The sequence below is a fragment of the Fusarium keratoplasticum genome, chromosome 12, assembly GCF_025433545.1.
Source record: "Fusarium keratoplasticum isolate Fu6.1 chromosome 12, whole genome shotgun sequence".
Classification (NCBI taxonomy): Eukaryota; Fungi; Ascomycota; class Sordariomycetes; order Hypocreales; family Nectriaceae; genus Fusarium; species Fusarium keratoplasticum.
In genome coordinates, this window is record NC_070540.1 from 584,974 (window position 1) to 605,823 (window position 20,850).

At 50.0% G+C, this 20,850-nt stretch overlaps 8 protein-coding genes across 8 annotated transcripts; 5 read left to right on the forward strand and 3 right to left on the reverse strand.

Moving 5' to 3' along the window:
• Window positions 1–410: 410 nt before the first annotated feature.
• NCS57_01378500 (uncharacterized protein) lies at window positions 411–2,081 on the forward strand (the record flags this gene model as incomplete). Its single annotated transcript, XM_053063408.1, has 1 exon — window positions 411–2,081. One exon carries the CDS (start codon window positions 411–413, stop codon window positions 2,079–2,081), a length of 1,671 nt encoding a protein of 556 aa, XP_052906741.1.
• A 1,628-nt stretch (window positions 2,082–3,709) lies between these two features.
• Window positions 3,710–4,852, reverse strand: NCS57_01378600 (uncharacterized protein; the record flags this gene model as incomplete). The annotated part of the gene is made up of 5 exons (XM_053063409.1): window positions 3,710–3,801; window positions 3,857–4,098; window positions 4,148–4,238; window positions 4,300–4,384; window positions 4,463–4,852. The coding sequence occupies 5 exons, from the start codon at window positions 4,850–4,852 to the stop codon at window positions 3,710–3,712; spliced, it is 900 nt and encodes a 299-aa protein (XP_052906742.1).
• Window positions 4,853–5,478: 626 nt separating this feature from the next.
• NCS57_01378700 (uncharacterized protein) lies at window positions 5,479–6,264 on the reverse strand (the record flags this gene model as incomplete). Its single annotated transcript, XM_053063410.1, has 1 exon — window positions 5,479–6,264. The coding sequence occupies one exon, from the start codon at window positions 6,262–6,264 to the stop codon at window positions 5,479–5,481; it is 786 nt and encodes a 261-aa protein (XP_052906743.1).
• A 714-nt stretch (window positions 6,265–6,978) lies between these two features.
• On the reverse strand, window positions 6,979–8,315 carry NCS57_01378800 (uncharacterized protein; the record flags this gene model as incomplete). The annotated part of the gene is made up of 2 exons (XM_053063411.1): window positions 6,979–8,009; window positions 8,057–8,315. The coding sequence occupies 2 exons, from the start codon at window positions 8,313–8,315 to the stop codon at window positions 6,979–6,981; spliced, it is 1,290 nt and encodes a 429-aa protein (XP_052906744.1).
• A 467-nt stretch (window positions 8,316–8,782) lies between these two features.
• On the forward strand, window positions 8,783–10,840 carry NCS57_01378900 (uncharacterized protein; the record flags this gene model as incomplete). Its single annotated transcript, XM_053063412.1, has 1 exon — window positions 8,783–10,840. One exon carries the CDS (start codon window positions 8,783–8,785, stop codon window positions 10,838–10,840), a length of 2,058 nt encoding a protein of 685 aa, XP_052906745.1.
• Window positions 10,841–11,985: 1,145 nt separating this feature from the next.
• On the forward strand, window positions 11,986–15,825 carry NCS57_01379000 (uncharacterized protein; the record flags this gene model as incomplete). Its single annotated transcript, XM_053063413.1, has 3 exons — window positions 11,986–12,509; window positions 12,881–12,973; window positions 13,179–15,825. 3 exons carry the CDS (start codon window positions 11,986–11,988, stop codon window positions 15,823–15,825), a joined length of 3,264 nt encoding a protein of 1,087 aa, XP_052906746.1.
• A 783-nt stretch (window positions 15,826–16,608) lies between these two features.
• NCS57_01379100 (uncharacterized protein) lies at window positions 16,609–18,565 on the forward strand (the record flags this gene model as incomplete). The annotated part of the gene is made up of 8 exons (XM_053063414.1): window positions 16,609–17,035; window positions 17,082–17,264; window positions 17,314–17,521; window positions 17,631–17,652; window positions 17,695–17,819; window positions 17,867–18,162; window positions 18,221–18,322; window positions 18,378–18,565. 8 exons carry the CDS (start codon window positions 16,609–16,611, stop codon window positions 18,563–18,565), a joined length of 1,551 nt encoding a protein of 516 aa, XP_052906747.1.
• Window positions 18,566–19,820: 1,255 nt separating this feature from the next.
• Window positions 19,821–20,711, forward strand: NCS57_01379200 (CDH-cyt domain-containing protein; the record flags this gene model as incomplete). The annotated part of the gene is made up of 1 exon (XM_053063415.1): window positions 19,821–20,711. One exon carries the CDS (start codon window positions 19,821–19,823, stop codon window positions 20,709–20,711), a length of 891 nt encoding a protein of 296 aa, XP_052906748.1.
• Between the last annotated feature and the right edge of the window lie 139 nt (window positions 20,712–20,850).

Consider the following 20,850-nt stretch of genomic DNA (forward strand, 5'->3'; position numbering starts at 1 on the left):
GGGATGTAACTGGTTGAGACACGGCGAGATGCAGCCATTGTGTGAGGCAGACTCGTAACGGGACGATAATGTCCTGAAGTCCAATGAATTGACTCCCTCCAGCGTGGTCTCGGGTTTCAATCATGCCATGGCCAGTCCCAGGTGGGATGAGGCTCTGCACCAGGGCCCATTCAGTCGGCTCCTTGGTTAGCTGTATGCCCCCTCCCCAAGTCCCAAGTTCTGAGTCTCCTAGCTCTCTACCGAATTTCACTATCTACTCTGTGATTTGTCTCGATGAGTTGGCACAGCAACCACAAACATCGCAGCAGCGATGGCAAGCTCCATGCAATATTGAAACGGTCAGTTTCTTCGTAACCCGATTTTACAGCCTGATCTGATTATTTTCCAGGCTAGATGCAATAGCCGACACGATGGAAGAAATCATGGAACTCTTCCAAGCCCCTTCACTATCAGTCGGTATCAGCTACAAAGGACGAACGATATGGACTAGGGGATTTGGTTTTGCGAACCGCAAGACTGGCCTGGTACCCAATTCGAAAACTATTTACTCCGTCGGATCGTGTACCAAGGGGTTTACGGGCACATCCTTCTGCCTCCTCGCCGAACGAGGCCTCCTCGACCGGGACGCTCCAGTTGCGTTTAAGATTCCAGAGATCAAGACGGGGGAAAACCCGGTTGTGGCTAAGAAGATGAATGGGAATGACCTGCTTTCTCACTGTGTCGGCCTCTCCAGTATGCCGTTTGCAGTACTAGGCCGGCACGGCCACGTCTTTGCGAGGTATGAAGATATCATCCAAATCTTCAACAATTTGCCACGCGCCGCCGAATTTAAGACAGAATGGATGTACAACAATTGGTTATTTGCCCTTGCTGGAACCCTCATCCTACGAGAGTCCAAGTTGTCCTATGGAGACTTCATCAAGCAAGAGATTTTCGACAGAATTGGCATGAGGAGAACCTACACAGATGCGAGCTTTGATGACAACCATGCCTTGCCTTATCTTGTGTTTGGCGAAAAAGAGCCCGTGTCAGTTAGTCTCCCTACTCTGGATAACGGGGTTGCGTTTGATAGCTCGGGATCAGTCCGGTCTTGTGTCGATGACCTTTTGCTCTGGTCTAGAGCTCTCATGAAAGCATGGAGAACTGCGCATCCGGATCACTGTCATCTACTACATTGGGAAGCTGGTCAAGATCCTGGCTGCTTACCCAGACTCGGCCGTCTAATCTCTCGACTCAAAAAGTCTCCAGGGAAGCCACGACAGGTTAACAACCTCATTGGCGGCGATGCAAAACTCACTGCCTCTCTGGCCGCGGCACAGAAACCGCATTTTCCCCTTGCTGGGGACGAGAAACAACAATATGCACTTGGGCTGTTCAACCTGCATCTCCCAACCCCTGAAATGAACATTGTCACGAACCCCGATGTCAATAGCCAAGAGTACTCCATTGGCAAGGACTCCAAAGAGCGGGTTGCCATTGGCCACACCGGGGAGCTAGGCGGCTTCCTATCCGCCTATTGGACGTTTCCAGAAGACGATTGCGCTATTGTAGTTCTCACCAACTCCTTTCAGATCAATGGAGATCCGACCAATCTCATCGCGCAGCTGTTAGCGCAGACTTTATTTGACATGAGACCCACAGTGGACTTCGTGGAAGTGGCCAAGAATGTCGTTCGTAACGCCAGGGGTCGCTGGCTTACCATTCGAGAGGAGTGGACCGCGCATCGGATCCCCAACACGTGGCATCAACCTCTTGCCGCATATGTTGGTGAGTACCAAAATAGAGGCCTCGCCATGAGTCTAAGCGTTTCTATTTCTGGAGATGACAAGTATCCTCTTCGTCTATGCATCAATGGCCTCGAGAGCCAGGTGTTCGAGCTGTACCACTACCATACAGACTCTTGGACTTTCCTGAGGGACTCTCGAGATGACTGTATCGAAAAGGGGTATTCCATGTATCTCCTCAGCTGGGAATCTTGGATCATCAACTTTGATCTCTTTGAGAACGACCGATTTTGCAAGATCAAGTGGAGGCTTGACACTGATAAACGGCTGGGGCCGCAGGAGTTTTTACGCAAATGATCTTGCGTGGTGGAATTTCAGGTGGCGGAAAGCCATATGCCTTGGCATCTTCTGGGTTGTGGTGGGTTTGGCATCGGATCTCGACCAGCATGTGTAATGACTCTGTTTGTTACAGTTATGAAGGGCTTCTTTTGGGGACGTCACCAAGTTCACAATGCTTTGGCATCACTTGGCGGTTATGGACGCACCTCACTCGACGATTTAACTCAGTCTATCATTATCACTTATGAGGTGAAGGAAAAAGTAACATCTTTTCTTCCAGATACTTTTTGAACGATGAGATCATGACACGCACGAAAGGGATTGCTTCTCCAGGAAAATAGTTATACAGTCCATCCGTTTCTCACATCACTAAACGACAGCCAATTGTCACCAAAAATTGCCTCCCTTTGAACCCTTCAGATACGAGCGTGATTAATGACGGGATAAGTGCCCATCATTTCCGTGGTCGGCCCGGGCTCGGGCATGGGCCAAGGATCGGGATCAGGGTTAGGCCTAGGCTTGGACCTCACACCGGAATCCTCGTAAGCTCCGGAACGGCCTTGTTCCATCTTTCTCTTATTCCAATGAAGCCACGGTTTGTCACTCGGATCATCCATGTTGGGCTTCCAGTCGAGCCATGGTCGATTCGGGTCGTTTGATGCCGCCATCTCAGCCTGGAGCCACTCCTTCCACGGCTGAACTTTGGGCGGATCAGTAATAGCCGGGACGTCAACCTGAGCCTTCTCTGAGATCGTGGAAAGCCCAGTCTCGCGGGGGCTTTCACCACTTTTGCGTCCAGCTCCGATAGCGAGGGCGCTGCGCTGTGTTAGTAAACGCATATATACTGCGATAGGTGTGTCTTACCTGAAGGTAATGACAACCAGAGTTACACAGAATAAGTACATCGAAAACATCGGTAGGGGTAGAAGCGTGTGAATCTCAATAGATTGTTTTCAATGCGCTGAAGTCTTAAGTCTTACATAAAACAGTGCCAGTGACAACAAGGGTAGAGTTATGCTTGCAATCGTAACCCTCTCTTATCCTTGATTCGAGCACTGTTGTCATTGAATTGTTGAAAGCCCTCCCGACACCCTTTTCAGCCCTTGAACGACCCTGTAACCAATGGGGCTCAGAGTAACGCCTATTGCTGCCGTGGAGTCAAGTATGCTAGTTCCGTTGGTAAAATGCTGCCACGCATTTATCGGGTCAATCACGTTCTTCGGACCGGTTCCGAGCCTCGTTGGACTTTGGTCCAGTCAGAGGTGCAGGAAGACTGGGCAGCGACAAAAGCCCCCATGTTGGCGAGTGGCCAGCTGACTTGGGCTTGCAGATCAGGCTGGCAGCTGCTACGCTCATAGGTGCTCTTCCTAAATCTCATCCCACACCAAGAAAGGCATGCATGGCATCATGGCCTGGCGTGGTGCCAGAAACTTGGTTTGGGCGGCAATTGTAACTTCGTTCGGAGTGATGCTTCGTGGGGCTATAATGCCCGGTTGTGTATACCTACACACGTGTGCACACTGCACTGACCGGTCAAAGGCTGTGCCACACACCGGATGACTCCTTAATTCCCGCATTGACATCTTGAACCCCCCCCTCATCTTCTCGCCAGCCTGCTTCTAACCTGAAGAGCGAATGATAGTGGCTCACCCAAATACGTACGCCCGAAATTCCACACTCTCCCTCACGCACTCTGCGAGGGCCTCATCTTCGTCAAAGAAGGATGTGTGTGCAGAGACTGAGCGTCATCATCAGATCATACTGACATGAATGCTCGGTGTGAGAGTACTCACATTCTGCCACGTTGGAATCAATGAGGCTCTGCGAATCCATGATTTTGAAGATCCAGGCCTCGTCTGTAACTTGCTGATCAATGAAATACCATTTTTGGGAAGCCGAGTTTCTAAACACCATGATCTCGGTGATGGTGTGCGGATAGATGAGGTCGCATGAGATGAAGTCGGACTTCGCCGTTCTGTAGTCACAGAGAACAAATGGGTGTTGTCGTACGGGTCCCCGAATTGGATGCCACACACTACGAGAGTGGTCAGTGTCTGGGGAAATCGAAGACGGACAGGACGGACTTGATGATGCGAAAGCGGCTCTTCAGGATCTTTTCAGCCTCATCCTTGAAGCCAAGCTTGATCTGCTCAACAGTTGCCTCGTACGTCTGATCTGCGTAGATTTTGTCAAGTTTCTTTCGTGAAAATTTGTTTGCGAAGAGCTATGCACTCACCAACATGGGCCACTCGGCTCGGCGGAGCAAAGCTATCCCCTTGGGAGATGGATGTGCTTCCATTAGCATCTCTGCTTCTACGGAGCTGGGAACAAATAAGCTTAATGATTTAAGTGTGGTAGGGGAGGACACCAGCCGTATGATCAAATACAACAACCCTCACGTCTTCTCCAAGCTGCGCCTTCAGAAGGTCTATGATCCTAGGGTATACTTCCCGGACCACCTTGTGGCCATCCTGCCACTGATCAAAGTCCAATGGATGCTTGATCAACTCGAATCCGTGAACATCAAGTCTGAAAAGGTTCTCATTGCCCCTAATATCATGGAGAGTAACACGAGATTTCTTGGACACAACATTGGTGCTTGGGGCGTTCGTCTCGGTGAAAGGGACGTTGGAGTAGTATGGCTTCTCCGTCTTGTACTTGGGGTCCGAGTTGTCCAAGAACTCGAGGCTCACCTCACGCTTCGGCAGAGCAGCGAGTTCCAGCGTGTCCGCTGAAGCCTGACTGCCTTGTCCAAGCCAAGATGTGAACCACGACATCAGGGATGCCATGATTGATGGGACAAGCTGGATCTAACTGAGAGACCGATAAATCAAGTCGTACAAAATGATGACTTATCTGACGCAGAATCGGCATCTTGAAGGAGGTAAAGTCGATGTGCTTTATGTAGGCCGAGAGAATTCTTACTAAGCTGAACATCAGTTCATTTGAAGGTCTTAGAGGTCAAGGCTCCATTTACCTACGCACTTGAGCTGATCGCTTTTGTGGGTTGACTTGGCAAATTCTGTTTTACAGGTAATAATAAAGGATTGAAAAGTTCATATGTTAACCATGTTCTTTTTCTATCCTCGGATTTCACAACAAACATACCCGCTTAACGAAGGGCTGAGCTCAAGTATATGAGCTGACCTTTTGGAGGGTTTGTTCTTGACTCGTCGTACCCTTGTAGGGTAACAATAACTTCTCTTCCTGGAATTATCTTACGGAAAGGGCTTTCCAGTTCAACATTCTTAGAAGTATTGCGTTTTGATACGGTCGTGTAGTGATAATCATGTCCTTTGTTATTGTGGCTAATGGCTTCTTTTGGAAACACCACAAACATCAGCGATGAGATGAGAACTGTTGATTAGAGAGTTGGTTCTTTCCTTTACTTGTGCGAAATCCCGAAAGAAAACTATTACGTCTCTCCAACCAATCGCACACACGTAACTGCTGCCGCTGCTGCTGCCACCCCCAATATCAACATTTGTAACCCTTCAAAGAGACACCCTACAGCACTGGAGTCTTGGCTCTTCAAAATCCAGCTCTTCCCAAAACCGAAACCAAACAGCACAATCAAGCAAAGCCCAATACTCCATTGCAAGCCCAAGCCCACCGTGCTGGCAAAGAAGTAGGGGAAGAGAGGAATGGTGCCTCCTACTGCGTAACCCAGGGAGATTGAAAGTCCAGATATGATGGGTGATGGAAGAAAGGATGCTGTGGGAGACAAAGTATCTTCTCGGTAAGACTGTAATCGTAGGGCGGCACGTTGAAGGCCTGTCGGCTCCTCTTGGAGAGTGCCGAGAATTGACAAGATGGTAGATCGAGGCAGGTCCAGGGGCTCGAGATGCAGTCGTACAAGCTCCTCAGCCCGAGACTGAACCTTTTCGGTAGGTTCTGAAATATCATCGCTTTCCCTGCTTGTGTCGTAGCTGAGGATACCTCTCATCTCTTCATTGTGGACTGAGTCGGATTGACGACAGGTCTGGGAGGGAGTTTCATCGCGAGCTGCTAGGTATCCACCGATTCCCATGCTAATGCTGCCCGCACATAGTTCTGCTAAGCCTCCAGAAATGACTGTGTCTGTCTTGCCGAGGGAACTGAGCCCTGCCGTCAGGGCAAAGGGTACAGTCAGTCCATCTGAGAATCCCAGTGTGAAGTCGGAAAGAAACCGCTTGAGCGCTGGGCTGTGTGAGAACCTCATGATGAGTGACAAATGGTTGATGCTGAGAGTAGGTTGGTCGGTTTAAACCGAATAGAAGGTGTTGAAAGCCAGCAATAAGCATTCAATTGACGTGAAGGTCTATCGACCTGCCATTAATTACATATCTACCTTCCTTCCTCGGCCAAATGTGTTCTTGTCGATCCCTCGGTGACAAACTGGGATAGTGTTGCATCTCTTCGGCAATATCCTGCCGGATATCGTTGCTTGTGATGATCTACAAAAGTTCTAGGGAGCACATGGCGAAAACTCGCGTTCCTACAGGGTGGTTCAGACCATCAACGGCCGCCCCACAGGTGCTGACCAACCTACGGTGTCTCATTCGCTTGCCCCTGGCTCGATGCTAGTCTTAGCGGCGCAGGGTTCATGATGCCGCTGAAGCCGGAGATCAAGATCCTGGCATTGGAGATGGTACAAGCTTGGCGATCTGACAGCGGCTTGGCGAGGAACCGTGCCCCTCAACGTCAGGCGAGCAGATTCAGTGGCGTCTTTAAATGGTATTGGGTTTTAATGTTACTAAGTGTAATTGTATTCTCGGTCTTTGTAGTTGATAAATGGTTTTTGGACATGCCATTGGGAAAAACTACATAAAGGGGAAAACAAAAGGGAGCCAAAGAGATTCAGTATTTAAAAGCTTGCAATTATTGGCATTGAGTTAAACCCGAGTCAGTCTATCTACAAGCTTAAACCACCAATTTACTTGGACTTGGGAGCCTCGTAACCCTTAGGGGGACTCAATCCATCCGGCACCTCAATGCTATCCTTGTAGTAAGTAGGAGAATGGCTCTTGTGCCACTCCTTACGAATAGGCTCAAAAATCTTGCGCCCAGAAAAGCTGTGCTCGAGATCCAGGTTGGGAGCAGGATACTGATGGTTGCCTCCAGCAGTGTTGAAAGGACCAGCGTAAGAGACGTTGTAGAACATCTTGTCCAGCTTATGAGACTTCCATCGGCGGAGCTTGTCACCGGTCTTGCGGGCAACTAGCTGGAAGACATTGGCGCCGACGTCCCATCGTCCAAGAGTGGGGAGGTTCCAGTTGGCTTGGACGGTAGAAATTTCAGAGTAGTGGTTGTAGAAGTTGTTGTCGGTGGTGCCAACGAGGTGCTTGGGAACGGTATCACCAAGGAGGATACCGAGAATGTGGTTCTGGTTGGCATATGTCTCGTTCTCATCCCAGGTGATCAAGACGAGGGTGTTATCCATAAAGTGCTTGTCCTTCAGAAGAGGCTCCAGGAACTTGCGGCACCAGTTACCGGCCACAGTAACCGAGGTGTCGTGTCCGTCAGAAGTCATGTTGGGGGTGATGAACATCCATTGGGGCAGCTTGTTCTCCTTGAGATCCTTGTGGAACAGGGATCGCGAGGTATCAACCAAAGAGACATTCTTGATCTGCGACAAGCGCTTCTCGGAGAAAGCAATGCTGTCATGAAGAACGGCAGGGTTGTGCTTGCGCACATAGTCGTTGGCGCCGTTCTTGTGGTTCACCCAAGAGAAGCCCTCGAAACCAGAGTAGGGCATGTCCTCCTGGTAAAGACCCCAAGAAATTCCGCGGTGCTCAAGCAAGTCAATGACAGTAGAGACATTGCGAGGGTTGCGGTTGAAGTCATCATTCTGCATACCAAAGTAGTCACCAGCGATAGCGGCCATGTAGTTGGGCTCAGAAGGGTGAGTGACGCCAAAGTAGTTTGAAAGGGTGATACCCTTGGATCTGAACCAGGCAAAGTTGGCTATTTTCGTTAGATTTTTTGACACCAAAGAGGGACGGAATACTCACGATCTCCAAAGGCCTTGTCATAGTTCTCGTTCTCAAAGTAGATGATGGCAATGCGATCAAATGCCTTGCCTCGAACCTTGCTAGTCGGGCTGCTGGTCTTTGCAGTCGCAGCAGCTGCGGCAACTTCAGCAGTACCAGTAGCTGTGTACTTGGTCTCCCATCCTGACTTGTCGCCGTGAGGCTTGTCAGGAGGGGAGTAAGGAGAGTGACCAAGCGCTAGGCCAGCGACGGCCAGAAGGGTGGCGGTTTGAAACAGCATCGTGAGCGTGACAAGTGAGGTTGGCGTGGCTGATCTTCAACTCAACTTCAAGATGTGAACTTGATATCCTATCTATATGATCTCCATTTGTATGGCTACCGTCATCTGCACGCTGTCACGGATATTGTGCCGAACGGAATTCGCACGTCTCCACCGTCGGTCAACGTAACATGTTTGGTGCTGAGCGACATTTCCAACCGCAATATTGCCCCCGGGATAAAAAAGTTCCAATCGAGCACAAACTCTAAGCACGTGGTGTTAAGGACCCCAGACTCGAGGTGGGAAACGCGCGGTGCTCGCGTGCCGTCGTATCCGACTTGACGTCAGTTCGGGCACCCCTGTCACCTCCACTTCGCAAGCATATCAGGGTGGAGATGATTGTTTAGCTGGCTTGTCAGAGGTGCCCTTCGTTTTTTGGAAAAGGAGAATGGCTGAATGGACTTTGCATTGCAAACCTCGACTCAACAATGGCTGGAGAGTCGGATGTAGAGAGGGTGCCGTGGGTCAGGCAGGATGGCTGTGACGCTGACAACACCTGGTTTTTGCAAGACGACCAGGAGAAACCCGATGACCTGGTCTACAAAGAAGAGACTCAGGCAGGTTGGCTTCAGAGGCTTTTACTTTCCGTTCTCTGCATCTTCTCTCTTTTCGCTCTAGCAGCCTTCACCCTCAGCCAATCCATCACATCCTCGCCAACCCATAATGACGACCACCCAGAGACTCCCCACGAGACTACAGTGTCACCATCACCATCACCAACAGTCATTCATCACCATGAAAACACCACTTCCGTGCCTCAGCTTCGGGATGCCAATGAATACATCCTCTCACCCTCGTGGGATTTTGACGCCCATCCAACCATCCGAGAATATTTCTGGACTATCACGACAGCTACCCTCAACCCAGATGGTGTCTACCGGCCAATGCTTCTCATCAACAACCAGTTTCCAGGTCCTTTGGTTGAATGCAACGAAGGGGATACCGTTGTGGTGCACATCATGAATCAAGCACCCAATGCAACCGCCATACACTTCCACGGCATGTTTCAGAACGGCACCAATAATATGGACGGAACTGTTGGCATCACCCAATGTCCAATTGCGCCCAACTCAAACTTTACCTATCGGTTCGACGTCAAAGGCCAACATGGCACATATTGGTACCATGCTCATCACAGTGCCCAGGCTTCTGATGGTCTACTGGGACCCATGGTTGTTCACTCAAAACAAGAGCGGAAACTGCAGGAGCTTGATTACGCAACCGACAGAGTTGTCATGGTGCAGGATCACTATCACAACTTGACTTCAGAGCTCCTGATGGACTACCTTGCTCCTGATCAGGAAAATGACGAGCCCGTACCCGACAACGCGTTGATCAACGGACGTGGTGTTCGTGATTGTTCAGACTTTTTGGGTTGGCCGTGCGATACCACAAACGTATCAACGCCAAGGATCGATCTCGAAGCTGGAAAGCGTCACAAGTTACGCATCATCAATGTTGGAGCATTTGCGGAGTTTCAGATCCAATTTGATGAGCACCCGTTCTACATCACTGAGGTCGACGGAACAGATGTTAATCCAGAGCCTTTTCATCGCGTCAACATCCTCCCAGCACAAAGATACAGCGTGGTGCTGGAGACCAATGTTACTTCATCCAGCCCAGCGTTTTGGATGAGAGCGCGAATGGTAACACACTGTTTCAAGAGAGAGAATACGCATCTTCAACCTGAACTAAGGGCTATAATACGTTACACATCACCAGACTCGGCACCTCCAGCGGAACAACCTACAAGCAAAGAATGGTCCGAAGCCATCGAGGTCATATGCCGGGATCTAAACACTACTGTCCTTCGTCCTGTCGAGTCAATATCTCCACCTCAAGCAGATGACTTTATAGTGTTGCGAGCAAACTTTGAAATCGGCGACTGGCGACTAGCTCGAGGTTTCTTCAATGACTCGACATGGCATGGCAATGCTACGCATCCATCGCTGCACAGGTACCTGGATGCGGGTGTCAAGGGGTCTGTTGAAAGAGGTGCTGCTAGTGTGAACGAGCAAGTTTTTGATCGCAAGAAGGAACTGGTCCTTGAAACGACAGAAGTTCGCACCATTGACATCTCCATCAACAACTTTGATGACGGTGCCCATCCTTTCCATCTCCACGGCCACAAGTTCTTTGTCCTCTTGCAAGGGAACAGCGGGTATCCTCCAAACTCTACTGAGTTGCCAAAATATCTCAAAGAACACAACCTGCTCGAGAACCCCCTGCGTCGAGATACCATCACGGTCGAAGGCTACGCATGGGCCATCATCAGGGTAGTCCTGGATAATCCAGGGATGTGGGCGTTCCATTGTCACAACACGTGGCATGCTGAGTCGGGCATGGTGATGCAATTCCTTGTGAAATCGAATGTGATGGGTGAATGGGAAGTCGACCCAGAACATCGAGAGATGTGTACGAGGAATGGCGTCGCAACAGGGATGAGGCCAGATGATAGCATTTGGTTTGGACAGTTTAGGGAGTAGAAGAGAAGAAGCTTAGACTTCTAACTTGTTATCTAAATACATGCATAATAGAATCCCCGATGCCATACATTAGTTGAACGGATGATGGAATGACGCTGAATGTTTGAGACCTAAGTCAATATAACCAGTGCGTGGGATCGGAGTCCCGTTAGTGACGCAGTCCCTTCAATGAGAAGGACTAGAGTAGCTTTCAAGCCCCTTCTCTTCATTTTCTTTTCGTACCATCACATCCTCATGATGAAGAGTTAGCGGCATGAAAGACCAATCGGAAAATTACATGACCTAACCGCTCTTTCTCTATATCGCGGTTACCCGCTCCTCAGTGATGATAACCAAGCAAGTTCCGGGCCGGGATTTCAAAGCCCCATCGGTGTTGGGTATGACAAGGCTCCCGTCAAGTTCCTAGTGTGTCAAGATAGCAAGCCAACCCGGTCTTGGCTGCTCCGGGGAGGCGAGACCGGAAAGCCGGGGCTGAGCAGTGTCTCATGGCAAGGCGGCAGTTCCGGTATTGGACGCCACCGCACAGAAGGAGGGTTTTCGCGCTCTCTCCTTGGTGTTCTGCGGAACAGAGATTGTGTCTTTGCATCTCAGCCGCCTGCAAGGCAGCCTCGAGTTCAGGTATTCAGCCGATACTGGCCATCGGAAGTCTGGAACTGAGGCCCTTTACGCGAACGCCTGATTATGCTCTTTAGTTGTCAATTGGCTACTGAATCAATAACTCAGGTGTGGCTTCTTGGCACATCCTAAGCGGGGTCTACACCATTTGCAACGTTGATTCATATCCAACGATATCACAGCCTGCTTCTTGGCGATCAACACTTTTCGGTGCCATGCATCACCGGTCAAGTAATCGGTGAATACCTGAAGAGGACTACCAGAGCCTGCTTTAGTTGGATGCGCTTACACCACCAAGAATGAGACCATTCCTTATGGTCAAATCATTGCATATTTGCTATGCCGATGGACTGGTAAGATAATGACCGGAATTAACTACTTGAGACCTCCCTCCCAATCTCCCTTTGCCGCAAGTCACCGTCGAGCAAACATAACACCACTTCGCCGCCTCGTGTCTTGTGAGAAGGGGAAGTGCAGGGGAAATATTATTGTCGAGTCTACGGTCATCGGCCATACCTCCCGCAGATCCAATGGCTGCACGAGACAGAAACTCCATCTACTCCTTTGGAGAAGATGGTGTTACTGCAAGCGTAGCCTCTGGGCGCCTCCTACGATTGTCGCGACACTTTGACCAGCAAGATTTTGGTTACTGCGTCGACCCACCATACATGCCAGAACCCTATTACGTCGTTGATCGTATCACATCACTACTCTCTATGGCGGATGATCTTTTTGAGAATCAAGGAATTGACCCCAAGGTCGATGTCCTTGGCTCCATTTTTGACATGTCAACCAAAGTTGTCCATGATCGCTGGCCTCTCTTCACCATCGAAGTACTCGGTGGTAACACCAAGGTCCAGTTCGTTGCATCTGGTGGCACCGTCTATCAGACCTACGAATTCAACTTTGAGGGGACCGATATCCAACTGCCAGAGGTAGCAATGAGGACGGACCTGCTCATACGTCAACTCGATTTCATCGATCCCTCCAATTCCTTCAACAAACACGAGCCATTGGACGATGCTTACAAAACCGAGCTTTCGGGAAAGGTGAGGTTTATTAAACGATCTCACCACACCAGCACGGGCGAAGTCGCGCTGTTCATCGTTGCTTGTTGTAACAACGAATTGCTCGAGTTCAAAAAAAGGGAGGATAACGACGCGGACGAGGTTTATGAGATAGCGTGGAGCAACAGCATATCCACACATATCCAGGCAGAAAGAGCATTGACGGTCACATTCGCCTATCGCCTTGAATTTTTCCCCAGGGGGGGGGAACCGTTTGCCCACCCATTGACGCCGAGATGATTCAGAAGGCAACTGGGCGGATCAAGCAGGACCACTTCGTCCCGCAAGACTTCAACATCAATCCAGATGTAAATCGAGTTCTGCGTCAGAATCTGGAACACATGCTCTCGGTATGTAGTATCCCTGTCATTGCAGAGGGTGATGACGAGCCTGCTATCGCCCTCACGTGTGGAGATGTGGATGGCCATCGAGTTACGACGGCAGCAAGTTTGTAAGCAAGATATCTCGTTTTTGGATAAATAGCCAGCTAATAGGGGCAACCATTGTTTCGAGTTTTTACTGCTGGCCCTGGATCATTTCAAGTCCCAACACACATGCAAGTCTGGAGAATCGCCGTGCTACACCTGTACGATGACGCAACGGATCCTGAGGGTCTGCCAAGGCCATTTGAAATGGCTGTTTGGCAAAGCATACAGGAATCTATCCAACAGTCCATCCTCTCCCCATTGCTGGGTTAGTGGCAAGGAAATCCGCACATGGGACCAGAACCTATACCTCCCTCCCAAGTCCCTGGTCGAAGTTCCCTTTCAAATCATCAAGGCTGGTGACTTTCTCGAGCGACACAAAGAATGGCCAGTCCCTCCGGAGGCAGGCGAGGCTATCCAGACCTGGATCAAGGAGCTTGACAAGACAAACAAGCTTGGTCGATATGCCTTTCCGAGGTATAGTGAAGAGCCTACCGACAGTTTTTACTTTACCGATCACGTCTTCATCTGGCGCGCTATCAAGTCTGCTGAAAGCCTGGGCTTGGAAGCAATGCTCAATGTGCCCGTCCAACCCGAAAGCGAGGATCATGAAAAGACCCAGTCCATGAAGAACAACGGCAAAATGCGGAACTATTCTTCTATTCACATTCAAGATCAGATTCTCAGGCGATTCACTACTGAGAACCCAGTATCCAAGAAACGAATGATCGCCGTATCCAGGAGCCCAGCTCACAATCGGTTTCTGCTGCGTACCAAAGACTCCGGACTATTTGATGCCATGGATGCCGGGCTATTTGACAAGCCTGGTGCACAAAAGGGACAAGACTACTGGCAAAACAAGGTTGATGTGTGGAAAAATCTTATCGATTGCCAAATCTACCATGAGGATAACGACGATACAACCTGGGATGAGCCACTGCGGTTTGCCCTGTCATTCATCATGGCACAGGTTGGGCAACGCATGAACCGACGACCCGCAGGGGAGATGGGAGCGCACGCCATGTCAGTACTGCTTCAAAGCACCTGGCCCAATGGACTCTTCGCCGGTCAACTTGATGCCAACAAAGAGCCGATTTTCTACCATGACGAAGTCAAGCGAGATGCATACTGGGCAATTTCGTTCGAGATCCCATACATTCTTTGGAAATACTTACGCCTTGCTTCGACCAGCAATCGCCTTCCCCAGCCACAGAGCAAAGATGGTTCCTCGTTTAGAGGTACGAAGGTCGACTCAAGCTCTGATTTCGAACTCTTGAAGTCTCTCAGAGACCTCTTGCTGTCCCAGATCAGCGCCAAAGGATCAGCTTACCCTGTGGTTACCTCCATGCAGCACAGCTTCCCGTTCAACAACGTCGTGGACCAGAAGAACATTGTGGAACTTGCAGACGAGTGGCTTTATAACGAACCAGACTTCTTTGCCCATGTTACTAAGAGGAACGAGGAGTCGACCCCCGTTTTAGACTCTAGAGATGCCTGGCGAGGCATCCTCAAGCTTTGGGTATCTGATAGGGTGGCGATCGCAGTGGTTGACGTACCCAGGACCAAGGATACGAAAAAGAACTCGCTAAGTCTCGATCATTTGATGAGAAGATTCCGCGACGCATCTGATCTCGAAGACTTCATGCAGCAGAAAAGGTTCCAAACCAAGGCCAAAAAGAGGTTCTGCGCTTCGTTTGGCGAGTCCCCAGAGTTCAACAAAGGCTACCATCAGACTGCCTCGGAACAAGCAGCAATGATAGCTTTCTCCGATAGACACGCCTCGTACGATAAGTTCTTCTCCGAGGTGACGACTGCGGAACTAAACAAGTGGACAACCGAGCTTCATCTGTCCTTTTATGCAATCGACCGGACAGGATCAAGCTTCAGTCCACGCATGGTCTCCCGGAGACTGAGGGAAGACGGGACTCCCAAGAGGCTCACCAGGGTGGCCATGAGCTTCCGGTTCGATGGAGATTTCTTTGATCGGTACTGGACCTGTCACTTTTTGGAATCTGATCGCCTGATGCCAAAAAATTTCAATGTTGAAGATGAAGTGAAAGCACTACTTCGACCTAATGGCATCAGGGGAACCAGTGACAAAAAGGCACCTTGGCGACAGCGGAGAGTTTTGGAGCTCTTGCTATTCGGCAGGATCATGCTCCGGATGCAAAAGTGCACGACTGGCATTTTGGAAGAGGCAAAACACAACACATGGAGGAAGCTTTCCGGAAGCGACAGCGAGGCGGAGGGGGAACCCGGCAACTCCTTTGGTGAAGTTGACTATGACACCTTCCTTACGACTAGCAGGCAGTGTCAACAGTATCAACAGATGCTACAAACAGTCGAGCAGGATCTCCATGACAACTTGGCCAAGATTGAGCTATGGATGAACCGAGAAAAGGAGCGTGAGACCGAGAAACCACGGTGGACCTTCAACGACGAGAGCAGATACCGCAGCGTCATTTCAAAGCTCCTTGTATCCAACCAGCATTGCATCCAGGAACTCACTCGCAGCCACGCCAGCATCTCCAACTTCAATGACGCACTGACTAAGAAACTCGAGATCATCCGCAGCGACCTTGACCAACGTCGGGCAGACGACATCAAGCGATTCACGTACGTGACGGTCGTGTTTCTGCCTCTGGGCTTTGCCACGGGGGTTTTCAGCATGAACGGGGCACCAGCTGGTCGAACACTTAGCAGCATGGTGATAACCGCGGTTGTCGCTCTGCTTACCACTGGGCTGCTTCTGAAATTGGCAGAGCGGTTGGAGATGCTATACAACTGGTGCTCCAGGCATGTCCACCGCCTGGTTGCCAGTCTGCGACGCCGTATACTTGGCAGGGGCCGAGGAAAAGTGGCTTTTGATGGCGTTTGATCGTAGGGTTGCATCATGAAATTGCTGAATTGACACAAGTTTGTTCGTCATGCTTCACTCTACGGATCAAAGTTAGTACCATACTACTGGCTGGTGCCTGGATAAGCAGCCCGAGGGTAGGGAATCACATCATTATATCCATAGGAGTAAAGTAATCAGAATGTAGGAATATTTCTTTGTCGCATCAACCAAGGAGCTCATCAGTGCCACGCAGAAATCCCATGCAGGATGAATAATCAGCAGTAGCCAATCTCCTAAACAAAGTCTCAGAGCATTCCATCCAAAGACTGGCTAAAGAAAGGGAGATAGCCAGTCCTCTAGAATCATACCTACGCGTTTCAACGCCAATGTAAACTACCTAGCTACATACCTATACCTACCTCGGCAACGGTCTCGTGCCCACTATTGTACAGGGTGGCTAAGACACTTAAAGGCGGAAATTCCGCTCGTGCAGTCGGGGAGCGGGCCGTAGATGGGAGATGCAACGTCTTGGGCCAACCAAAGCCTGCGCATTATCACATCAATGCATCATTGGCTTCATCGAGGTTTTGCCTTGGCGGTTATCACACTCCACCTGCCGAATAAGACAGGGCATGGGTCTCGGCCGCTCGCAATACCATTCCCTGATTCGATCTTGTCGGGATCAGACGGATCAAGATGTGGGAAATTTGTGGCGAGGGTGGGAATTCTGAGACATGAGCGGGATATTCACATGCGTGTATAAGTACACAGGAAAGCCCAATAATTCCTGCAGAGCGACTTTCTCCTCACAAGCCAGTCAATATGACTTTGCTAATTGACTTTCTGGGTGACTTCAAGTCCTACTTTGTTGTCTTTTTGATTGGTGTCATTCTCCATGTTGTATTCTTTTGTCGTGGAGAATGGGATATCTACACGAACAAGATTGTTGTCGCCTGGCTTGGGACCTTGGCAGCTTCTACCTTTCTGATTGCGCAGAGCGCCGAGCATGAAAACGACACTCACTGGGAGGCATTCACGATCGCCTTGAAGCATTGTTCTACACTCACGGCCGGCTCTGTATGCAGTATTCTCATTTATCGAGCTGCGTTTCATCGGCTCAATGTCTTTCCTGGCCCATACAAAGCGCGACTCTCAAACCTCTATGTCACGGCCTTGGGGCTGAAGAAGAGGCATCTCTACAAAGAGGTCCAAGAGCTACACAGGGAATACGGAGATGTAGTCAGAATTGGTTTGTGGCAGCTCCCATTGCAGACTCACAATTCTGACTTTGACAGGGCCTTCGGAAATTTCCATCAACAGCTCAGAGGCGCTACACGCTCTTCACTCCAATAATACCCCATGTGTCAAAGGCCCCTGGTACAACATTATCTACCCGATGGTTTCACTCTTGGCCGATAGAAATAAGAAAAGCCACACAGAGAGGCGCAAGACTTGGGACAAGGCATTTAATGCCAAGGGCAAGTACCGTATAACCCAGCTGGAATTTGATTCTGACCATGTTTCTAGCTCTTCGAGACTACGAAACCAGAGTGGTGCAATATGCAGCACTCCTCCTCCACCAGCTCGAGAAGATGGAAGGCCAACCATTCAACGCAAAGCTTTGGATTCACTATTATACCTTTGACATCATGGGAGATCTTGCCTTTGGGCAGAGTTTTGGCATGCTCAGAGATGGCTTGAAGCATTACTACATGAAACTCGGCGATGAGAATATGTCGCTGATTGGAGCTTTTTCTCGTCTCATATGACTCTTCCCTCTCTTCAAGGCCATCCCTGGTGTGAACCATACCCACCTCAAGTTTCAGCGGTGGCTGAGGGAACAGGTCGATCGCAGGAGGAAGGCAAGTGATCTTCGACTTGTAGTTTACTGATACTGACAGTCTGTAGAATGAACCACCTGTGTCGGACGTGTTTTCTTGGATCTTGGAGGATTATGAATCGAAGGAGCAACCAACAAAGCAAGACTTTTTGAACTTGCACGGAGACGCTCACTTGATCGTCGTGGCCGGAAGGTAAGTTATCCAGTCAGGACTACCCCAGATACGCTGACCATGATTAGTGACACTACGGCCGTGACGATTACCTCGTTGTTTTACGAACTTTCTCAGCGCTTAGATATTTGCTCTCAACTTCAAGAAGAGATTGATGAGTACAAGAAGGAGCACAAGAAGTCTGACTATGCCTCTCTTTCTCACCTTAAGCTTCTTCAGGCATGCATCGATGAGACCCTGCGCTTGCACCCGGTGGTTCCATCAGGCCTTCAACGCATGACGCCGCCGGAGGGTTTGCAAATTGGCGACACCTTTATCCCAGGAGATACAATTGTGCAGGTGCCAAGTTATACACTACAACGAGGTGAGCGAGCCTACTACTTATTAGCACAGAGGGATTCTGGCTCACTGTTCATCGCTAGATGAGAGGGTATTTTTGCGGCCGAACGAATTCCTACCTGAAAGATGGACTTCGCAACCAGATTTGGTCAAGGATGCATCCGCATTTGCTCCGTTCTCTATGGGTGAGTTGCAAATGTCTATTAGTCCCTCGATCTTGGTATTTTCTGACAGTCCAAGGCCGTAACTCTTGCGTAGGAAAGCAGCTCGGATTGATGGAGATTCGCTACATTACAACCGAGATCTTGTCCCGATACAATATCCAGTTCGCTCCGGGGAATGACCCAAAGGAGTATCTAGAGAACAAGATGGATGTCTTCACGGCGGCTGTGCCAGATTTGAATCTAGTCTTTACTCCAAGGAATTGACCGTGGAACTTGTATTTCACGAAGTAGCAAGGATACGAACAGTGTTGGTCTTGTGGTCGGGGCTTTGTTTGACAACCGGAGATCTGTGCCTACCTGATAGCCATTACTGAGGGGGCGAGATATATTGCTTGATGGTATGTGTGAGTGAAACAATGGTCATAAAACAGAAATAGAGACTCAATTTGTTAAGCCCCCGCCTCTAAGTTTGAGTCGTATTGACATCAGGGGCTTGGGACAACCTTCATTGCTCGGCCGTCGGTGAAAGAGCTTCACATCATTCGAAAGTCTGCCATCAATAGGCAAAACAGATCAAAGAATATGTTGAAGAAATGCAGCGCAAACTCTCACATACGACCATACCTACCGGAGAACTCGGGATCCCGTCCGCTCTCCCCTAGATAAACCGGTAAGGGGCGGATTAGTAGTTGAGTCGGTGACGATCAGCGAATCCCTGCTGTTGTATGTTTTTTGCCGTCTTTGAAACTTCTTTTTGGGCCATGCTCAGAATTGGTGAGGAGACAAGTAACAGGGAATATCCTGGCTGGTCGTGAGCCGAGGCACAGCGTTGCAAATTGCCTCTCCACCCAAAGCAAAACATGGCTCTCGCACAAAACAATGCCAAGTGCCTATCGCTAAAGTCATAAAACACTTATCATCTTTTTTACTGGCCAATTCTTATCTCGTGTCGGGCCCTAAACCCTGACCCCGTGCCAAGATGTCGGGGTGAACAGGTCTAGATCCTATCCTCCGGCTCGAACCGTCTCATGTAGGAGCTTGGCAGTCCCAATGGCATATTTCAAGTAAAGACTCTTCTTCGTTGTTTCAAATTGTTTGGACGTGATCTTGAGCAGCCAATTGGGGTGATTCTAATGTAGCCGGTTCAAACATGAACTATTTTAAGTATGCACCATTCTCCTCTCATCGCAAGCGAACAAGTGACACATTCCTCGACTACCGACTGAAGGTCGAAGCCACCAGTCTTTACTCGTCTCCTAGCCTTGTGGCTGACCTCAAACTGTCGCTTATTCTAAGTAGTAATGGAGTGGTACATATCAAGGTCTACTGTGTCGCATGATATCGCCAACCTCTTCTGGAGTCGCGGAGTTTGAGGTTATTTTCAACTTCTCTTGGCCACAGCGCTCATTACACATAAATACCGGCCAATCCTCTCTGCCAGTAACCATATTGCACCAATCCCCACCAGACGCACTCCCAACATCATCAAGAAGATACCCAGCCTCCCTTTCACACCAACATGCCTCTCTTCAGCAGTCTTCGGCGGCGCCAGCCTGCCCGCCGCCGACACATCAATCCCAACCATCTCCTCGTTACCACGCTCCTCCTACCTGCTTTAGCCCTCGCCCAAGACGATGACGAGCCCACCTCCTCCACCAACCAATTCTCCCAGCCCTTTGTCGACCAAATAACAGGCCTCAATATGGAGAGATTTTTTGGTGCAAGAACGTCGTTTGGCTTTGCCTTTGCCCTCCCTGAGGCTCAGCCTGGTGCTGGCGCCGGCTCCTTCATTGGCCAACTCTCGTTCCCGCTTGTCAATGGGCAAGGTTGGGGATCGTTCGGCTTGACTGGAGATATGGAGGGCAACTTTATTCTCGCTGTCTGGCCAGATGGAAAAGGGGGTGTCATGGCATCCTTTCGACAAGCTACAAATGAGGACAGCCCGCCCGAAGTTGCGGGACAGTTCCGAGTCAGGCCTCTCCCAGAGGGAGTTTCTGTCAACTCGACTTCTTTGCTGTATACCTTTCTCTGCGAGAACTGCCTCGATAGTACTCTGGGCCTCGGCCCAGAAGCCACCGCAGGGAACGCGGTCATGGGGTGGGCATTGTCAGAGAGGCCGCCAAGGGGGGACCCCGCTGATCCTGGTGCATTCCTGGGTTTTCACGAAAGGGGTTTTGGGCCCTTCACGGCTCGTCTGGCACAAGCCAAGACTGCAGGGTTCGATGCGGTTGCAGCCACGGCACTCGGTCCTGTTGGAGACTCTGGGAACGCAGTGGCAGCCGTCCCAGGGGCTTTCGAGGATGGGAGTGGTGATGAAGATAGTGGTGACGAAGGGGGTGCCATTGGCGGGGGTAGAGGCGGGAGCGGAGACGGGGACGACAGTGGTGATGACAGTGACGATGATGATTAAACTATTTTGATCGAGAGAACTGTCTTGCAGTCTACCTTGTGTATCTAAAGTCTTGTACAGTAACCCGGTAACTGCCATTCTATAGCCTTAAAATGTAAATATGCCCAACTTTTGCCTCCACCAGTGGATGGCAATAAGC